General features: G+C 41.7%; 1 protein-coding gene across 5 annotated transcripts in view; it reads right to left on the bottom strand.

The window, feature by feature from the left end:
• Nucleotides 1-18,307, bottom strand: part of BRD1 (bromodomain containing 1) — a 117,551-nt gene that overhangs the window by 84,586 nt on the left and 14,658 nt on the right. For 2 of the 5 annotated variants that reach the window (XM_019491539.2, XM_006267802.4), the window contains exons 1-2: nucleotides 13,473-13,768; nucleotides 8,787-10,167 (exon numbers count right to left, since the gene is read on the bottom strand). In XM_019491539.2, coding sequence (XP_019347084.1) covers nucleotides 8,787-10,153 — 1,367 coding nt within the window. In that variant the 5' untranslated portion in view covers nucleotides 10,154-10,167; nucleotides 13,473-13,768. Of the gene's footprint in view, nucleotides 1-8,786; nucleotides 10,168-13,472; nucleotides 13,776-18,307 lie in introns of those variants that run through there. The other 3 variants (XM_059725901.1, XM_006267804.4, XM_019491534.2) reach the window with 3 other exon arrangements.

The raw sequence follows: 18,307 nt of genomic DNA on the forward strand, positions 1-18,307 counted from the left end.
GAACTTTCTGACCATGAGGGTAATCAAGCATTGGACCAGGCTACCTAGAGAAGCTGTGGAATCTCCATCCTTGGAAATTTTCAAAAGCAGGTTAGACAGACACTTGGCTGGGATGGTCGAGTCAGGAACAACACTGCCTTGAGCAGGGGACTGGACTAGATGACTTTGTGAGGTCCCTTCCAGTCCTACTTTTCTAGGATCCCATTCCTATAATCACATAAACCCAAATAATGATCAGGGGTTTTGTTTTTTTGTTTTTTCATGCTGCAGAAGATGAAGACATCTAATACCAGATTCCTTGATGCTTGGACTATATGCCAAAAAAGCAATTCTGAATCATGAAACATTTGGAAGTATTTTTCCAATCCAGTCCTAGAGTGTGTTGCTTATTTTGTAATCCAAATACTGTAACAATGCAATCATCACCAACATTACTGCCTTAAATTCAACTTTGAAAGAGGTCTGCAGTAGCACATACTGGCTAACAACAACATTTTGCCCATCTGTAAATAGGCCTTCGCTTTACTTCTTCCCGACTAAACTGCAAATTCACTTAGAGCCTCAAAAACAGTTGACTTCAACTGGGCCACAAATTGAGAAATACTTCACAAAAAGTGAGAAGCAACTGGCTGTCGATTCTTCAGAGTTCTCCAGGTGAACCCCAAATATTCTATGAACTACAATGTGCCCGCTTTGAAGCAACGTAAAACTCTGAATTATTGCTTCTGCTTTTTTTTAGTGAACTCTCAAGCATCACAACATTCTGTCCTTTCACAACTAATAAAGTGAGTTTCAGCCTATGAAAGTTTGTGCCATCTCTCACACATACACACACTTTGCTTAATCTATAAAGTATAAATCTACCCTGTGTTCTGCCAGATAGTTTCAGTATTACATTTAATTCTTAACATGCTTATCTTCCCTCTTTTTCCTCAAACAGTGAAGCTACAATATAAGTCTTTTACAAATTTTATAATTTCTATCTACAGCTTTTAGATATTTTCCACTGGGTCCAAATAGCAAAAGACAGGGCTGGGGACACCTTAGAGACTAACTGTTTCAGAGAAGCATGAACTTTCCCATATGACAAAGTAGGCTGCCACCTACAAAGACATGCTGTCAGGGTATTATGTGGATAAATTATCCATTATGAAAGCAGCCTGGGACATATTACTGGTATTTGTCAGCTTCTATTTTTTTCCTCTTCTAATCCTCTCTAGAACTTCATATATTTCACAGATACACTCTATAATATGCCAGTTCTCTCCCACTTCAGTAGCTTTGCAAAAAATTGATTTAGGTATATTAAAAATAGATTCCTCCTTCCTGTACGTTCATACACAGCTCTCCAAATACTACCAAAGCATTTCACTGATTGTTTTTGTGCACAGTTTGCATTAAACATACACTCTCTCACGCTGTAAGAGGCTTGGCTCATATTCATTCTCTGACAGAGTAAGAGGCTTGGCTCTCAAAGAATGCCTGCTGGGTAACTTGTATAATGGTCTTGTTTAAATGCTGCCTACCAAATACTGCGTTCAATGACTGATAATAGAGTACCAGAAACTTCTACTGCACTTACAAGAGCTCAGTCAATTTTTTGTTAGTATGCATATATATTTCTGCTTATAAATAAAATTATTAGTTGAAGTTTTTTTGCATGGAATTAGTTGACATGCTTGTTTTCCTACTGAACTCCAGTGTACAACACTTCCAGACAGTCATGTTAACACAGCAAAACAACTTCTGGATGCAGAACGTTTGTTACAAGTGTGACCAACTTTCACTGTCCTTTACTTCAAGCACTTTTTCGTGACTTTAATTTCCATGCACAGTATATTTTAAATACTTGCAAAACATTTCATGTATGCTAGGTTATGTTTAGTCATCCCACAGCATTTGGAAATGCATATTTCATTTAACAGGGCTTGCAAAATACATTTTTGTCTGAATGACCTTCAGTGTAGAAATGCTCTCATGTGTTGGAAAACAGTTGTATCACTTTTGATGAGGAAGAGGGAAAAAAAAAGACCCTCCATACTGCAATTTATTTTCATACAGCTTACAAAAAGTACCTAATATTTTCTGAATAGCTTCCCTTTCAAGCCAGTTTGCACTGTTCATTAGAAACAAATACAAAGGGGCACTCAAAAACAAAAAGCTAGGGCATATCTATGTCAAGTGCCTATAACCAAATTTAAATTAAACGCTCAAGTCGGATGATCATTTCAGTCTATAGGATCTTCAGATAGAAGGCGAATAAACTTAGTAGTGTGCATGTTTTCAGAATCACACATAAGAACACACTTCCACCCAACCAATTTTATCAAACTTTTACAAAACAGAGACTGTGCTATGAAAAAAAAGTTTGATTGTTACTATTTAAGGCTAATTTCAAAGATAAATCTATTTTTTCTTCAGAAATACTGAAATTCACAGTATTTAGGATCCCCTTCAATAATATCCATGAACCTTGGCACAGCAGCATAGTGTGCTGCAGAACTATATTGCAATAGCCAAGGAAGATGGCCATATTAAGGATTAAGGTAAGGACTGACTGCCTTGGTGTATGTGATACAAAGAATGGAGGATGGTATACATCTTTTGGGGGTACCTGGCCCACTTTCCTTGAACCACCTGTCAGTCTGGGTGGGGAAGCTCCCAAATGCAGCTGTTCTGGCACCTTTAACCTTCAACAGTATGCAATAGCTGTACCAAAATACATTTCCCCCCTGGCTTCCAGAATTTGCTAAGCAACACAAGCAACAGGATAGACAGTTTTCCAGAGTTTATATTTCACCAAAAGCCAAATGGAGTTTCACAAGGCAGAGATATGGTACTTTCACAACCTGAGGGGATTCTTTTGCTGAGGGGATTCTTTTGCTGTTGAAAAAAAAAAAAAAATGGAAGCACAAGACCTTCATAAAGAAAAGATTATATCCATCTTTTAAAACTTACTCTTAATCAAAAGTGTCAGTTTTCTTTAATATAGGAGGTTGCTACCAGCTCCCCTGTCACAGAAAATGGCAACTTGCCCATATGGCTGGGGAACAAGAGAACTGCATGGTCACTAGGGAGAAAAATATCAGGAAGCCAAATGTATGTACTGAAACACAGCTAACAAGAGACATAAAATGCATTCTATAAATATGCCAGAAGTAACAAGCTGAACAAAAAATGTGTAAACACTTTACCAAATACAGAGAACAACCTAATAATGGATGATGCAGAGAAGACTGAGGTATTTAATGCCTTTTCTTCTTCAGTCTTCATGAACAAAGTCAGCTACCAGATGATAAATGATAGGGAAGAAGATAAGTAACCTAGGGTAACAGAAGAGAAGGTTACCTACCACTCAAGAGACGCTGGACAGATTGCATCTCACAATATGCAGGGTACAGGCCAAGGTAATTGCAGAGCCATTGACTACAACCTCTGAGAACTTCTGGAGGTTGGGTAAGGTGCTGAATGACTAGAAAAGAGTAAATACCATTTCTATCTTTAAGAAAAAGGAGAATTGAGGAAATCAGAGACCATTCAGTTTGATCTCAATACCTAGAAAGACCACGGAACAAGTCAAAGAAGCTGTTTTTAAACACCTAGAACAGCAGTTCTCAACCAGGGTGCCACAGCATCCTAGAGTGCCACAAGATCTTTGAAGGGAGCTGCAGACTGAGGAGATAAGCAGATAAACACAGGCTCAGCCTTATCTCTGCCTTGCTGTTCCTCCTCCAATGCCTGGCTGCCTCTGGAAGGAAGTAAACACTACAATAAGTTAGTTTTTTTAATGGGGTGCTGTTCAATGCACAAAATTATGAAGGGGTGCTTTGAATCTAAAAAAGGTGGAGAATCACTGACATAGAGGATAGATAACAAGATACAGGTTCATTCAGAGACACCTGATTTCCTTCTGCGATAAGGTGATGGGCTCTGTGGGTGGGAGAGGGAGCAGCATATGGGATATACCTGAATTTCAGCAAGGTTTTTGACACAATCTACCATGACACTCATTAGCAAACAAGGCATACAGTACAGATGAAGCTACTGCAAAGTGAATAATACATAATTGGTTGGATCATCATATTCAAAGATGCATCCTATCAATTGCTCTATATCAGTGGTTTTCAACCTATGATCTGCAGACCCCTTGAGTTCCACAGCTTACATCCAAGAGGTCTACAAGAGATGACTATGATCAATCAAAAGTAAGTGAATTCAACTGAAGTACACTTACAATTCAAAGGGGTCAACACCTCTGTTCAAAATTTCCAAATGTTTGCACCTTCATTCAAAATTGCTTAGGGGTCCACAAATGAAAAAAAGGTTCAAACCACTGCTCTATATCTACCTGGGAAAAGATATCAGGTTGGATTTCCAAAGGGTATACCCTGGGTCCAGCATCGTTTATCTTCCAAATCACTAATGAATACATTGGGACTGAATGCTTGCTTAGCAAATTTGCAGAAGAAGCCAAGTTTGGTAGAGTTGCAGACACTGAAGAGTACAGTTAAGATTCAGAATGACTTTGATAAATGGGAAAAAATGGTCTGAAGACAAGTATTTGGGGTACTACAGAAAAGGATTTGAAGGTTACAGTGCACCGTACACAGAATATGAGCCAAAACCCAAAAGCATATTGGGTGGGTTAACAGAAGCTGCTCAAAACTCAAGGGAGGCATTTCTTTCGCTCTATTCAGTACTAGTGATGCCTCTGGAGCACTACTTCCAGTTCTGCGCACCACACTTCAAGGAAGATGTGGACAAATTAGAATGAGTTCAGCCAGTGAAAAGCAACAGAAATTATTAGAAATCTAAGAAACATAATTTATAAGAAAAGGTTGGGAGAATTGTGATTATTTAATCTGGAGAAGAAAAAAAACTTAAGCTGGATACGACAATGGTCTTCAAATACCTGAAGGGTAATTACAAAGAGGATGGAGATAAACTATTCTTTGTCATCACAGAAAATGAGACAAAAAGTAACCATTTTAAACTGCTGCAAGGAAGAACTTCTTCACAGTTCGAGTGGCCAGGGTCTGGAACGGGCTCCCAAGGGAGGTGGTGCTCTCCCCTACCCTGGGGGTCTTCAAGAGGAGGTTAGATGAGCATCTAGCTGGGGTCATCTAGACCCAGCATTCTTTCCTACTTTTGCAGGGGGTTGGACTCGATGATCTATTGAGGTCCCTTCCGATCCTAACATCTATGAATAAGGGAAACTTACGTTAGATATTAGGAAGAACTTTTTGACTACAAGGGTGATTGAGCATTGCAATGGACTACCTACAGAGGTTGTGGAATGTCAATCCTTGGAAGGTTTTAAGAGCAGAATAGACATTTAGACAAAAATGATCCTGCCTTAAGGAGATTGATTAGATGACCTCCTGAGGTTCCTTCCAACCCCTATTTTCTACAATTCTAAAGCTTTAGTATAAAAATAAGTTAATGCAACATTGAAGTTACAAACCTAGGAGTACATCAGTAGGGGGCAGTTATGCCTCCTCTCATAGCTCCTTTACATTTTACTAGTTTCAGCAAGTGACTGTATTCTGGGGATATTTTCCCCAGAACCTTGAATTTTGAATTTTCTCCTCTTATGGTGTCAGCAAGGGATGCCCCCGTCGAAGATTAGGTATATGCCAGCTGACTAAAAACTCTTTATCTGAGATATTCTTGAGCAAGAAATTAAAAAGGTCCTGCTGACTTACACATGCCTGCTCAGCGTCTCTGCAGATTAGGCTGAAGCACAGATGAAGCACATATTTTCCTTTTCTCATATTTTAATTATTTTCCCTCAAACTCCAGAAAAGTAAAGGCTTGTTAAGTTTCAGTCCCAATTGAGAAACAGGTAAAAACAGACCAAAAAAAGAAGACCGTTAACATGAAGACAGTTGCAAACTGAACTATAATACTGATAACCAATATGTACATCTTTTAAAAGGTTTTAATCCCTGTAGCATTTAACCTTCAGGCAAGAGAGACCAGACCATGGAGATTTTGGGCTGCCACAAAATTGCTCCTCCTTTCAACAATCGAGAATAGTGAACAAACTAAAAAAATACACTTTTCTATTGAGAGATTAGTTTTACTGAACTAAACGTCTTCCTACTTTGGAGTTGGTGAATGCAGAAGGGTAGGGGGAGGGAAGGGAATACATCACACAAGCCAAGCAATTTATACTAAGAACTTACCTCCAAATCATTTTAAAGTTATACTCTTTTGAAACCCAGACCAGAAATTATGTTTCTGGCAGTGGGTCCAAGGCCCCAGTGACCATTTTACTGTTCAGCAACTTATGAAATGGAACAAAGCCGGGAACAAAGGCTGAAAAAAGTCTCTGGAATCTAGCAATGAAATGCCTGGTTTTGAACAGCATATTTCACTACATTGACTATTAAAAATCTTCGTTCTTATCATGACACTACCCCAAATTCCCTACCATCTACTACTCCACACCTTTATTATGTCCTCACTTCCATGACTTTTACCTTTAACAGCTCCTGCAGTAACTATATTGTACATAGAGAACATTATTTCAAATTCTGAATCATGGTTTAAGTCGGACTGTTTTAACTCCTACACCCTCTTTTATTTGCTATTTGTAAGCTTTTGTTAGGAAAACTGTATGGAACCAGCCAGACAGGCACACTTACAAAACAATCTTCCATGAGCAGTCATGCATAAACAAGAGAACTTGTTACTCATTATTAAGAGTTAAAATTTTAGTTACATATTCAAGTAGCAGAAATAATTCCATTTCATTAGTAATCACCCAACATGAGTATGTTGTAAAACAATAGAACTAAAGCTTGTTAACAAGCTTGGGGGGCTGAAAACAGATTGTCCAAACCATGTAGTAAATACTTATATGCACATTAATCAAAATTTAAAAAGTGACCTAGTCTCAATCACCATTATTCATTTAGAGTAATTTGACTAATTTCAACAATCCAGCATCTATAGCTTAGTCACACCTTTCAAGTAGCATGTATTGTTTATAACAGCAGTTCTCAAACTTTTTAGAATGAAGGTACTCCTTGTTAGATGCAAGGCACCCCTTGGAAAATGCCAGCTTGTAGCTTTCACATTTTTGTGTCTGTTTTGTTTTGCCTATGGAAAAACAACAGAGCAATTCTCTTTCAAAGAAATATGGTAAGGTAAGTATTGGGGAGCACCCTTGAAAGCATCTTGGAAGGGCCACTCTGAAGCATCTGTTTGTCTAAAATGACCAGTCTGCCATTAACCTAAACTGTAGCTAAAACAGGCTGCCAGCATACCAGTGATTCTTTTTAAAATACAGGTACTTCAGAGCAGGAAGACTGCTTCATTCTTATTTTAGCTCCATTTCACTCCATAGTTATATCTGTGCATATTATAAAGCTCCTGCCTCATGGAAATTAGTACACCTGTACAATTTTCATTGCATCATATAGATGGACAGATAAAAACAACACAAGATCCAAGTTTACACCTACAGGAGTTTCTAATATACATAAGGATAAATCTGAAGTTAAATTAAACAACATTGGGATCAATACTATTTACCCTCTTATGAATTCAATTTCTCCACAATACAAAACAATTCTTAAAACAAATGCCTAAAATTTTAATCATCAAACTATACTTCAAGTAAGCCAATTTTATCATGCAGATTATTTGGTCCCATGACTAAAGATCTCATCTAGATGACTTATTAAATTATAGTGTACTACTAGTGACTAACTGCTTAATTACTCAAAAGAAATCTGCATAGCCCAAAAGTCTTTCTAAACCTTATGAACATTACTGCACTGTAAAATATAAAAGAATGAATTTAGCAGCTTTTAACTGAGAATCCACAGTCTTCCCAAGAAATGGCTCCAGAGTACTTTCTGTTCCACTTGTTAAATGTCCTGGTCCCATGTCCTGTTAAGTTTACTGTTGGGTTTTTTAACAAAATATGCTACTGGTGGTCCAAAATTACATTTATAAGCCAATCTTAATATGAAAGCGTATCATTCCAATATGTTATTCTAATTAAGCAGTCTTTAAATTTTATACGACTTAAACCAAGACATTTGTTTAACTCCTATCGTTCAGGCTGAGATCACCACCAAATACACGTAAGCTCACCTCTCCTCCTCACCTTTTTCTTTTCAAGAAAAGTCAAAGGAAAGAGCGTATCTATGACTTGTTCATGGAGCAGTACCTACCAAAGTACCTAAATACCTGACACAGTAAGAATACAATATTATCAATGCAGAATGCTGTCTAGATAAAAGAATGCCCTCAGACACTAAAACAATGTTCAAGGTGGTGCCCTGAAGTCTGGCTCATTTTGAAAATTCAGACCCAAATTCAGGAAACCATTTAAGCGCATGCATAAATTTAAGCTAGTAACCAAGTCATTTCCTCAAATTTCTCAAAGTTAAGTGCAGTAAAATGTTATTTTTTTAAACCATACTATGACCAGAAGCCTAGGTGTATAAATTAAATAGGCAGCACAGAACTACTGAGCAAAGCAAAACTGTTGGATCTGACAGTGGAAACAGGGTGGGAAAAGAACCTAGCCTCCAATTTTTACAGAAAATTGCATGCATGCCTTTTTTAATTACTCATGCCAAAAGATATGCAATGTGTAAATGTGTGTGTCAGGAATACGTCTATGTTTTCCCTTTAAATAGGTCCCTTTCTAGACAGTTTCTCAAGCTTTCATTTGTTTGTTATCTATAAAATCTGCATCTAAAAAGTTCATTTAAAATGAAAGGTAACTAAGTCTGGATAAAGTTTTTATTTGATGTTTTGCTTACCTCTGAGGGGGAATATAAGGAGCAGATACTGTTGGCATAACTGTACAGGGTTCAACCACTGCTTTCTTGGCCTTTTTTGTCTTTTTTCTGACTTTTGATGTGGACCTAGCAGTTCTGACTGATCCCTCTTTTCTACACACGCCATTTTTCATTTCAGCTTCGCCATAAATGTTTAGAGGTCTCCGTGTGCAACCTGGTGGAGTATGTACATCACAATAGGCAGTCTTTTTCACAGAGAATGTTGTCCCACTGCCTGTTAGTTCTTTCACAGGTTCCATTTTCATATACAACCCAGCCTTTTGAGCACATGTCACATGGAATGCTGTATAGCAGTTTGCTTTGTGGCACTGGATGCAGGCACCAACACCTTTCTGTTTACAGAGGTAGCATGTTAACTTCCATCTGGCTGGGGGAATGTTCCTGACACCATCAATTGGCTCAATAAAAACTGTATTGGCAAATCCAACTTCTGGAATCCACAAAGCACACACAACATGTCCCCAACGGTCATCATCAGTCTTTTTAAAGGCACCTCCCTTGTTTGGGCATAGCACACAGTCTACAGGTCGAGAACGGGACTGCAGACAGTGTCTACAGAGCCACTGGCCCTCAGGTATATATGGCACCCCATAGCACTCCTGATGTACTGCTAAATTACACATATCACAAAACAGAATTACATTGCTGTTCTGACATTCACCATCCATGCATATACAACACACTGCATCTTCATCAATTAAAGACTGATGATCACCCTGTTTTTGGTTCTCACAATAAGACTCTTTCTCGAACCTGTCCATAAGGAATTCAAACATATTTTGTGACACAACTGACACTCCATCACTTTTTCGTTTTTCATTTATTATTTCTAACCACGCATAATCTTCTTCATCCATGTCATATTCCACTTCATTGTCAAGTTCTTCTGATGACTTTTCAATAAATTTATAATAAACAGGAGGTCTACGAGGGGCAGAAGGTGGACTGTACTCAACAATCCGTACTTTTGGTTCCGGAAGGGGACTTGTTGAAGTGGGTATACCATGTGCACTTGGAAGAGCTTCATTTTTCTTTTTCACTTTGTTATTTTTATGCCGTTTGGCTCTCAAACAAACTGGTGGCCTCTCACTGTTTTCTTTATTGCTATTGCATTCACTCATTTCCTGGGCAGTAACATCATCTTCTAAAATAATCTCTAGTGGATCAAAGATACTGATCCTATGCAGGCGACCTTCAATTTCTATTTCAACCATTCTTTGAGCTTGAGCATATGTCAAGGTTTCTCGTGTTGGGGAGTGTTTAATACTGCATGGGGAAGAAGAATGCCTTGCTGCAGATACTCGATGACATCTTCCTTTCCTCCTCATTTGGTAACGATTACCTAAAATTATAGCCACAATTACTATACTGAATGGTAAATATTTATCTCATAAATTATGAACATGTAATCCAGTAAAAAACTTTCCAATAAAGATATAGATACATACTTTAACTTCGTACATATATATGTCAATGACTAGTATAGATTTGAAAACTGACTCTGACTTAATGACTATCAGAGTTTGGGAAGTTACTCAAAATAAAACTGTCTTGATCAGACTGCTGAAATGAATTTCACCCCCTTTGCTAAATTAAAAAAAAAAAATCATCACTTGGGCAACGAGTCAAAAGATCACAAAAATTATGGAAGCTATAGCTTGGTAGGCAGATTTTTGCTTCTGCCAAATATCAACAACTACATAAGGGTGGAATCAAGATGTACCAATTTGATAATGGCCCCAAAACTGTTTCCAAAACCCACCTACTACAGTATTAAGCTTGTGGCATACTATAATAGAATTAATGACACCAATATAAAATTGCTAATGGTTATTTTTCTTTAGCTTTGAAAAAAACAAATCTGTTTTCATGGTCCAGCTGATTCAACATCAGAGGAAAATTCTATTCCATAAATATGTTTACACAACGACTATAGATGGAAAAACAATTATATAATTTTATTTATTTTTAAACATTTATGGTCTTTGTATATATTTATCATACCTTACATAAATTGCACACTTACTCTTTATAGAGTCACAAGAATGCACACATGCCTAAATCTGAGAAGTATGTCCTTTCTACACTCCCGTTCCTATCCTACCCCTAAACACCCGGTTGCTATCCCTGTCCCAAACAATTTACTATTCTGCATGTTTTCATACATTTGAGCTGCTGTCATCATCTTCCATTTTTACTACTAATTCTACTTAATAGAAATTGCTGAAGACATACAATACAGAGTACAACATAATTTTACCACATAGGATGTACAAATTTAGAACACTGGTCCACCTATACACAGCTCATTTTTCAAAGGATTACTAAAAAGAGTGGTTTTTTGTGTTTTGGGGTTTTTTTTGCAGGGGGGGGGGGTTTATACACATTTGCCTTTCAGATCAGACCTGCTCATCTGACAAGTTTTAAAACAATTTTTCCTACTGTCAGATGTTTACCCACATAAAGTCACATACTTGATTATTTGTAGCATAAAGGTAAGATGGGAAAGCATGATTAAGGAAAAGGAAGGGACAAGAACGCATATCATCTACTTAGCGTCTCCCAACTCCCAAACCTGGCCCCATTTTCCAAACTTAAAAAAAAAAAATCAGTCTCCATTAGTTTTGTTCTCTTGATAAGTGTAACAGTGTTACTTTGGAAAGCATATGTAATAAACTAAGCAAAGTCTACAACCAAATTAAAGGTAAATTTAACTCAGACACAGCCAATTTCTAGCAATCACTACAGGGCAACATCTTTCACTGAGTCTAGATAATGAACAAATAAACAACTAAACTTTTCCCTCCTTTTATGGGTCTGCCTGAAACATTTTACTGTTTCATTTTGTAAATTAGCACTTCATTAACCAGACTGACTTTCTACCAAAGAAGATTTAACTAATACTTCCTATAGTAGGCCCAATAACTCAATATAATATATACTGACCATTTAACTGTGTCCCAAATATAGTTCCTCAACCTCACAGGACAGGTTAGAATCCAAGGACGCGTAACTTCTATGATGGCCCCAATTTATTTTTCAATAAAAACCCACATATATTTCAACTTCCTCTTACAGTGTTTTGAACCCATTCATATGTAAACCCAAGATGAACCAGTCTGGTTTCATTTTCAAATACAGTGGTGCCCAATCTTCTTGACTGGGAGGCCAGATGGGCAGTGCCCAATCCCTTTGCAGGCTGGATCTGGCAGGTGGACCCAATCCAACACCAAGGGCAGGTGCAGTGGGGCCCCATCTGGGCACATGGAATGGGGAGGGAGTCAGCCTGACCCCAACCCAGCTATGCAGGGAAGGTGACTTAGCAAAGCCCAACCTGCCCCTGTGGGGGGAAAGGGCCATGACTCAGCCCCAAAGTAGCTGTGCAGGGTGAGGGGGTTTAGCCCAGCTCTGTGGAAGGAAGGGGTGTGGCTGGACCACAACCTAGTTGGGCAGAGGGAAGGGGGCATAGGCTGGCCCCAATCTGGCGGTGTAGGGCAAGGGTTGTGGCCTGGCTCTAACCTGCTCTACAATATGAGATTTTGGCAGGGGGCAGCAATGGCAGTAGTGCCACTGCTCCCCTGCTGCCAAATTTCCTGACCCATGGGGGAGCCCCCCAGGCCAGATTCCAAAAGTCCAGGGGCCACACTTGGTTGGATTAAGTGTAAGTCAAATGTGAAGCGCGCAACAGGCAAAGGACAGATTTCTTTTTAGTTTAATTTAGTCGCAACAGATCGATGTGTGAATATTAAGTTTTATTAAGCAACCCAGACTTCAAGGAGCATCTAGTGACCATATCCAAACGGCCATAAATATACCTGCAAACACCAAGGATGCAGATCACAAAACTGCCTGCCTCTAAGCTCATATTGGAAAAGACAGACAGCAGCTTTTTATGAGGGACTATCAAAAAGCCTGTGTTTTTGATCCACATCCCATTACTCCTCCCTGGACAAAGGCAGACAACCTGTTTTCTCACCTATTCTAATGCTGAGAAAACACCTCCCCCAACTCCCTCTTAAGGTACTGAGGAAGTAGGTGACCCTGGAGGCAGATGTGGGGGGGAGGTAACTCTCTGGGTCTCCCTCAAATGGCCATCAGGGTCTTTTCCAAACCTGCACCCAACCCTTACCCTTTGCTGGCAGTGACCCAGCAGGAGGCGAGGGTGATCACTAGCCCTCTCCTCTCACCTGGCCTTGCACGCCCCAGGAGGAGACAAGAGCACCCCAGGGAGCGTGTCCCACCTGGATCCCGGGAGAAACCCCCTCCTGAGCCCGGATCGGGGCCGGTACCGGCAGCCGCAGGACCCCTCCCCACCCCCACGCCTCGCGGAGGGTTCCTGCCGGCGCCCGTGACCCCGCCCCCCCACACCAGCACTTCCGGCCCACACCCAGCAGCGTCCAACCACGCGCTCCCTCCTCACCCCCAGCCTCCGCGCCGATGGTTCCTCCCGCCCCCGCGGCCCCCTCCCCCCGGCCCCGCAGCGAATGGTTCCTGCCCGGCGCGGCCCGAGCCCCCTCCCCCCGCGGCGCTCGCACACAAACATGGCGCCTGACAAAACAGCTCGCGCGGCGCCCTGCCCCCGCCCGTCCGTTGTGTCCCGTTCCGTCCCGCTCCCCCGGCCCCGCACCCCCGCCCGCCCGCACTCACGCTGTGGGAGCCGCCGGGGCGGCTGACAGACCCCCCCGCTCCTCCTGTCCTGTGCGGGCCGACGCGGCGGCCGGGCTAATGGCGGAGGCGCCGCCGGCGCTGCTGCCTGGGGCCGGGGCCGGGCGCGGAGCGGGCCACGGGGAGCCGGCGCGGGGCTGCTGCCGCGGCCGGGCGCGGGGGCGCATTCGTGGGGCGCGGCGCTGGCGCTGGCGCGGTCCGACCGGCTGCGGGCTCGGCGCTCGCTCGCTCCCCTCCCCCCTCGGCACAAACAATGCGGCTTCACCACAGCGCTGCGCCGGCGGGGGAGGGGAGGGGAGGGAAGGGGCCGGGACGCCAAGGCGCCAGGCACCGCCCAGCCCCGCCGCCGCTGCTGCCGCCGCCGAGCCGAGCTGAGGGCGGGGCCTGCCCAGCCGCTCCCCCTGTCCGTCAGTGGGCGGGGGGGGCTTCCCGCCGTACCTGCGGGGCCGGGGCAGCTGCCGCCGTCCGAGAGCGGCTCCTCCGTCGCCGCACTCGCCCCGGCCTGTTCGGGGGGCGCCTGTGTACATTTCAATGAGGCGGTTGCAGCCGCGCGCTTCAGGCCGCGCCGGCCTTTGTGTGGAGGCCGCCGGAGCCGGCTGAGGAGCCGGGGAGAAAATCCCCGCTCGGGCCTGGACTGCGGGAGCCCTTCCTAGCCTCGCACCCCGGGGCGGGCCTGCCTCCAAGCAGTGGGGCTCCTGCGGGCTGCCAGGGAGGGGCACTCCCCGCTCCCCCCACGGACTCGAAGTCTGAATGGAAAAACGCCAGCTCTTACTTCTCACTCTTTGGCCTACGGAAAAATTAAAACAACTTTCCTACTGCAAAAGCAACTCAGCAAGGCCTGGCTTGTGGGTTCTTCTTTGAGATCTCTGGGCTCGTCTTGAGAATCTTGTTTGTAAACCTAGCGGTCCTACCACGGTGCTGCTGTAAGCTGCCCCGCTAAAGCATCCGTTCCCAAAGCTCTCCTGAGCTACCTGGACCCTTGGTCTGACCCAGCATGGGATTCATAGATGTTAGGGTCGGAAGGGACCTCAATAGATCGAGTCCGACCCCCTGCATAGGCAGGAAAACATCTTACCTTGCTCTGAAGCAGGGATGGGTGTGTTGTTATCCTGGTCTTACAAAAAGTGAAGAGAAACAGAATTTACGTAACTTGCCAAGGAAATCTTAAAAATTTGAATCTATTTTTATATAATCTGTCAAGAGTCATAATCACAAGACTATGCCCCACTGTCTTCTACCCTAGTGTTATCCTGGTGAGATGCCCAAATGGCAAGATACTACTGGCTTTATAGTTCCAGCAGTATAAACAATTCCCACTAAGGTCCCACAGTGCTGAGGAAGCCTTTCTGGTCTGGTTTCCGCGTTCTGTGTTACTGATACCAAGTGCATCAGAAATTTTACTCCCAAGCACCAGCTGTTGTGAGTTCGTGTGCACTGTTTCCCCAGTAATGTCCATTTTTCTGTTCCATTTCCTAAGTGGTTGCATCACCAGTCAGTCTCAGAGGAATCTGATGCACTTGCTTCTACTTCCCTTAGTATGGGGATTTGGTACCCATTTGGGAAAAAGAAAAGGTTTAAGAGCAAGCAAATGGACCTAAATCTTAAGCTTAGTGTATGATTGAGTGTCCAAGCAAATGGCTTGAGATGAGCATCATGAAAAGTATCAATCAGTGTCAGAAGACTATTTAAGAAACTCAGGTTCTTATAAGGCTTGGAGTAGTAAAAGTACAATATAATGAGAACACGTGCACATTTACAAAGAGCAAGATCAGATCCTTAGGGAATGTTCCTTTATCTAATCCAAGAGGCCTTTGAACAGCAAAGAGGCACTTGCACCATGCCTGATGAACTAGGAGAATAACGGATGTTGCTTTTATGGGTTTGGACCAATTGTAATCAGGAAGCAGACCAGTAGATGGCAAAGAAAGGGTGATAGAATTTTAGGATCTGTTATGGGATGAGAAGACCTAGCATCTAGAAATGGTGGCTGAAAAGAGAATCAAGGGGGTCCCTACAGCAACAAACATTTGTCATTATACAATGTACCTAATACAAACTAATTTAGCTGTCTTGAAAGTTTAAGGAAAAATCTCTTGAATTCTTATGAATGGTATTACTTTCATTTGCAAAAAAGCAGATACAACTTAGAGGATGGAAGTGTCCACACATCCCCAACCCCTCCCCTCTTCAGTTATTTCTACCATGGCAACATGGGTAACAGCTGTCAAAGCCCTAGCCCATTCAGTTTGTTCCCCATTGGCAAATGTCCCTATTGGCAAATGTTCTTTCAATTGCATGGACAGCTGTTGCTGCTTATTGCTGAAATGCTTGGTGTGATGTGTACAGCAAATATGAGCCATGTTATGTGGTCAAGCTTAGAATGATAGTGGTAATGGGTGGGAATCAAAAGGCAAAACAGTAATTGCAATGCAGAAAGCTTTGGAAATAACATTGATATATCAAGAAATTATGTACACAGTACTATAGTTAAATAGGTGATAGGGGCACAACCTCTGAATCAGAACTGTCTAAAACCTCTGAATGCTGGAAGCTGCAATGGGAGAGAAGCAGGGAGTGGAAAATTCTGGACATACCCTGTTCACCCCCCCCCTATCATTATCCACTCTGCCACTTTGTCCATGGTCTAACCTAGTAAACGACATTTCTTACGTTCTAAATAATTCACGTTGCATTTTGTATATTGGTACACAAGCAGGCTGAGATGTCTCATTAGCCAGTAGCTCTTAATTACCTGCAATTATATTTAACTTTTGCAAACTATTAAAAGAAACAAAGGTTCAGAGATATGTTTTTTATGGAAAATATTTGTGATCTTACATGTGAGACAAAAACAGGCCATGAGGAGAAGGAAATTATTATATTGTGTATTCCACGCTAATGTCCAATACACATTTCTCAATATCTAGCAGTATTGCCAAAACTAAGGCAGTAGTTCTCAATGTTTTGAGACTGAAGGCACCCCCAAAAAATGTCAGCTCTTAGTATCTGCTCTTTTTTTAAAATATAAAATAGCAATTCTTCTCTTAAAAGAACTCAGGAAAAGCACAAGTCAGAATATTTTTGACACTACAGATTCCTACTTGAAACCTTCAGGTTTCTCTGGTGACTCATGTAGGGGTTGGTTTATACACATATGTGCAAATATTACACAGCACCCCGCAGCATTCTTAAAAGAAACTCACAGCACCCTTAAGTCTCTGCTCAAAGACTTTACAGTTTTATAATTGCAGAGGAACAGTGGAAACTTTATCTTACATCAGGTTCTTGGACTGTAGAGATTTATTTTACCTTCATATACATTCATACATTTTCTCAGGGCATCGAGCTGGTTCTCCAATACAATCCCCACAAACAATACAACTAAATTTATCAACATTTTATTCACATTCTTAAAAATGTCCTTTCTTTCTCTGGATGATACTTTTATCCAGGGAATGAGCTATTTAATGTTTACCTACAAAAAAAGAAAACTTAATTATTAGTCCCAGTAGAGTGCTACTTCCAGTTCCTCCTCTTCCCATGACTTGAAGAATCTCTTGCATTCAAGAGCTTGTCTAACTCTATCGCAATTATGCAGCTGGTGCAATAAAATAAATCACCCTAATAAGTCCTTGCATTCTTCCCATAACACATTTTAACATCTCAGCCTGTCCTCATTACAACCGAAAAAAAATACACATTTAAAGAAAGTTAAAGTGCAAAGTGATAGGAGAATTACTATCACCCTGTCTACGCACGGTTAAATTCTGCCGCCTTCAGGTATACATTATGATTCCATATTATTATTTTTTACAGGAGCCCTCCTTTATCCAGTATGCAGGAGGGACAGTACTTCCTGAGTAGCTTTTCATTTTTTATCCATTTAATACGTGCTCTCATGTTGTATTTACCGCAGACTATCCAAACAGTTCATTGAACAGAGAATGATTAATTCCATGGTTTTTTTCCCATGACCCATGTGACTGCAGTATCAGAGTGCTTCACACACACAATTTATTTTCAGTCTAACCTCTGTGAGATGAGGTGATATTATTTCCCCTATTTTACAGATGAGGAACTAAGGCGCAAAGAAAATAAAGGCTAAAATTACTAAAAGTGTCAACTACTTTTAGCTGTTCAACTTGAGATACCTAGAGGCCTAGCTTTTAGATTTCACTGGGTTATAGAGCACTTTGTATGTTCAATGTGCAGTTCTCACTGACTTCACTTGCAGACTTGCTGAAAAATCACAATTGTAAATCAGGACTAAGATGTCTCACTGTGGGCATTCAGAAAGTAACAAAAGTAACAGTCACCCCCAGGATAGAGACATAATAATTGAACCATTTCAAGAATGTCACTGATTGGGAACTGGTTTACAAATGTCCCTTGACAGAAGTGTCCACACATGCTGTTAAGGGTTCTAAGTGGAACTGCCACTTCCAGGGACTGCACTGCTGCCAAAATGCCACTGGGGTGGTAGAGTACCCAGATCATCAAGCCTTCCAGGAGTCAACGCTCAGTTACCCCAGGATTCCCTGAGAGAGAGAGGAAGACCTGGAGTAGTTGGATGCCAAGAAAGAGGAAGATGTCATTGCCCGCAATTGCGGTTTTCTGCTCCTCCTTCTCAAAAACATTGAATTGAAAAAGACTAATTGGATTTAATAAAGAACATTGTTACCATTTACCAAAACCTATGTGCGGGGCTGGGGGAGCACAGGTGTCCACCACATAGATTTTGGTAAAATGGACCCCATTTGGCCCAGGGTGATTTGAAGTGGGAGCATGGTGGAAGGCCAAAGGGGTGGAGGGGATTG

Source organism: Alligator mississippiensis, chromosome 4 (assembly GCF_030867095.1).
Source record: "Alligator mississippiensis isolate rAllMis1 chromosome 4, rAllMis1, whole genome shotgun sequence".
NCBI lineage: Eukaryota > Metazoa > Chordata > Crocodylia > Alligatoridae > Alligator > Alligator mississippiensis.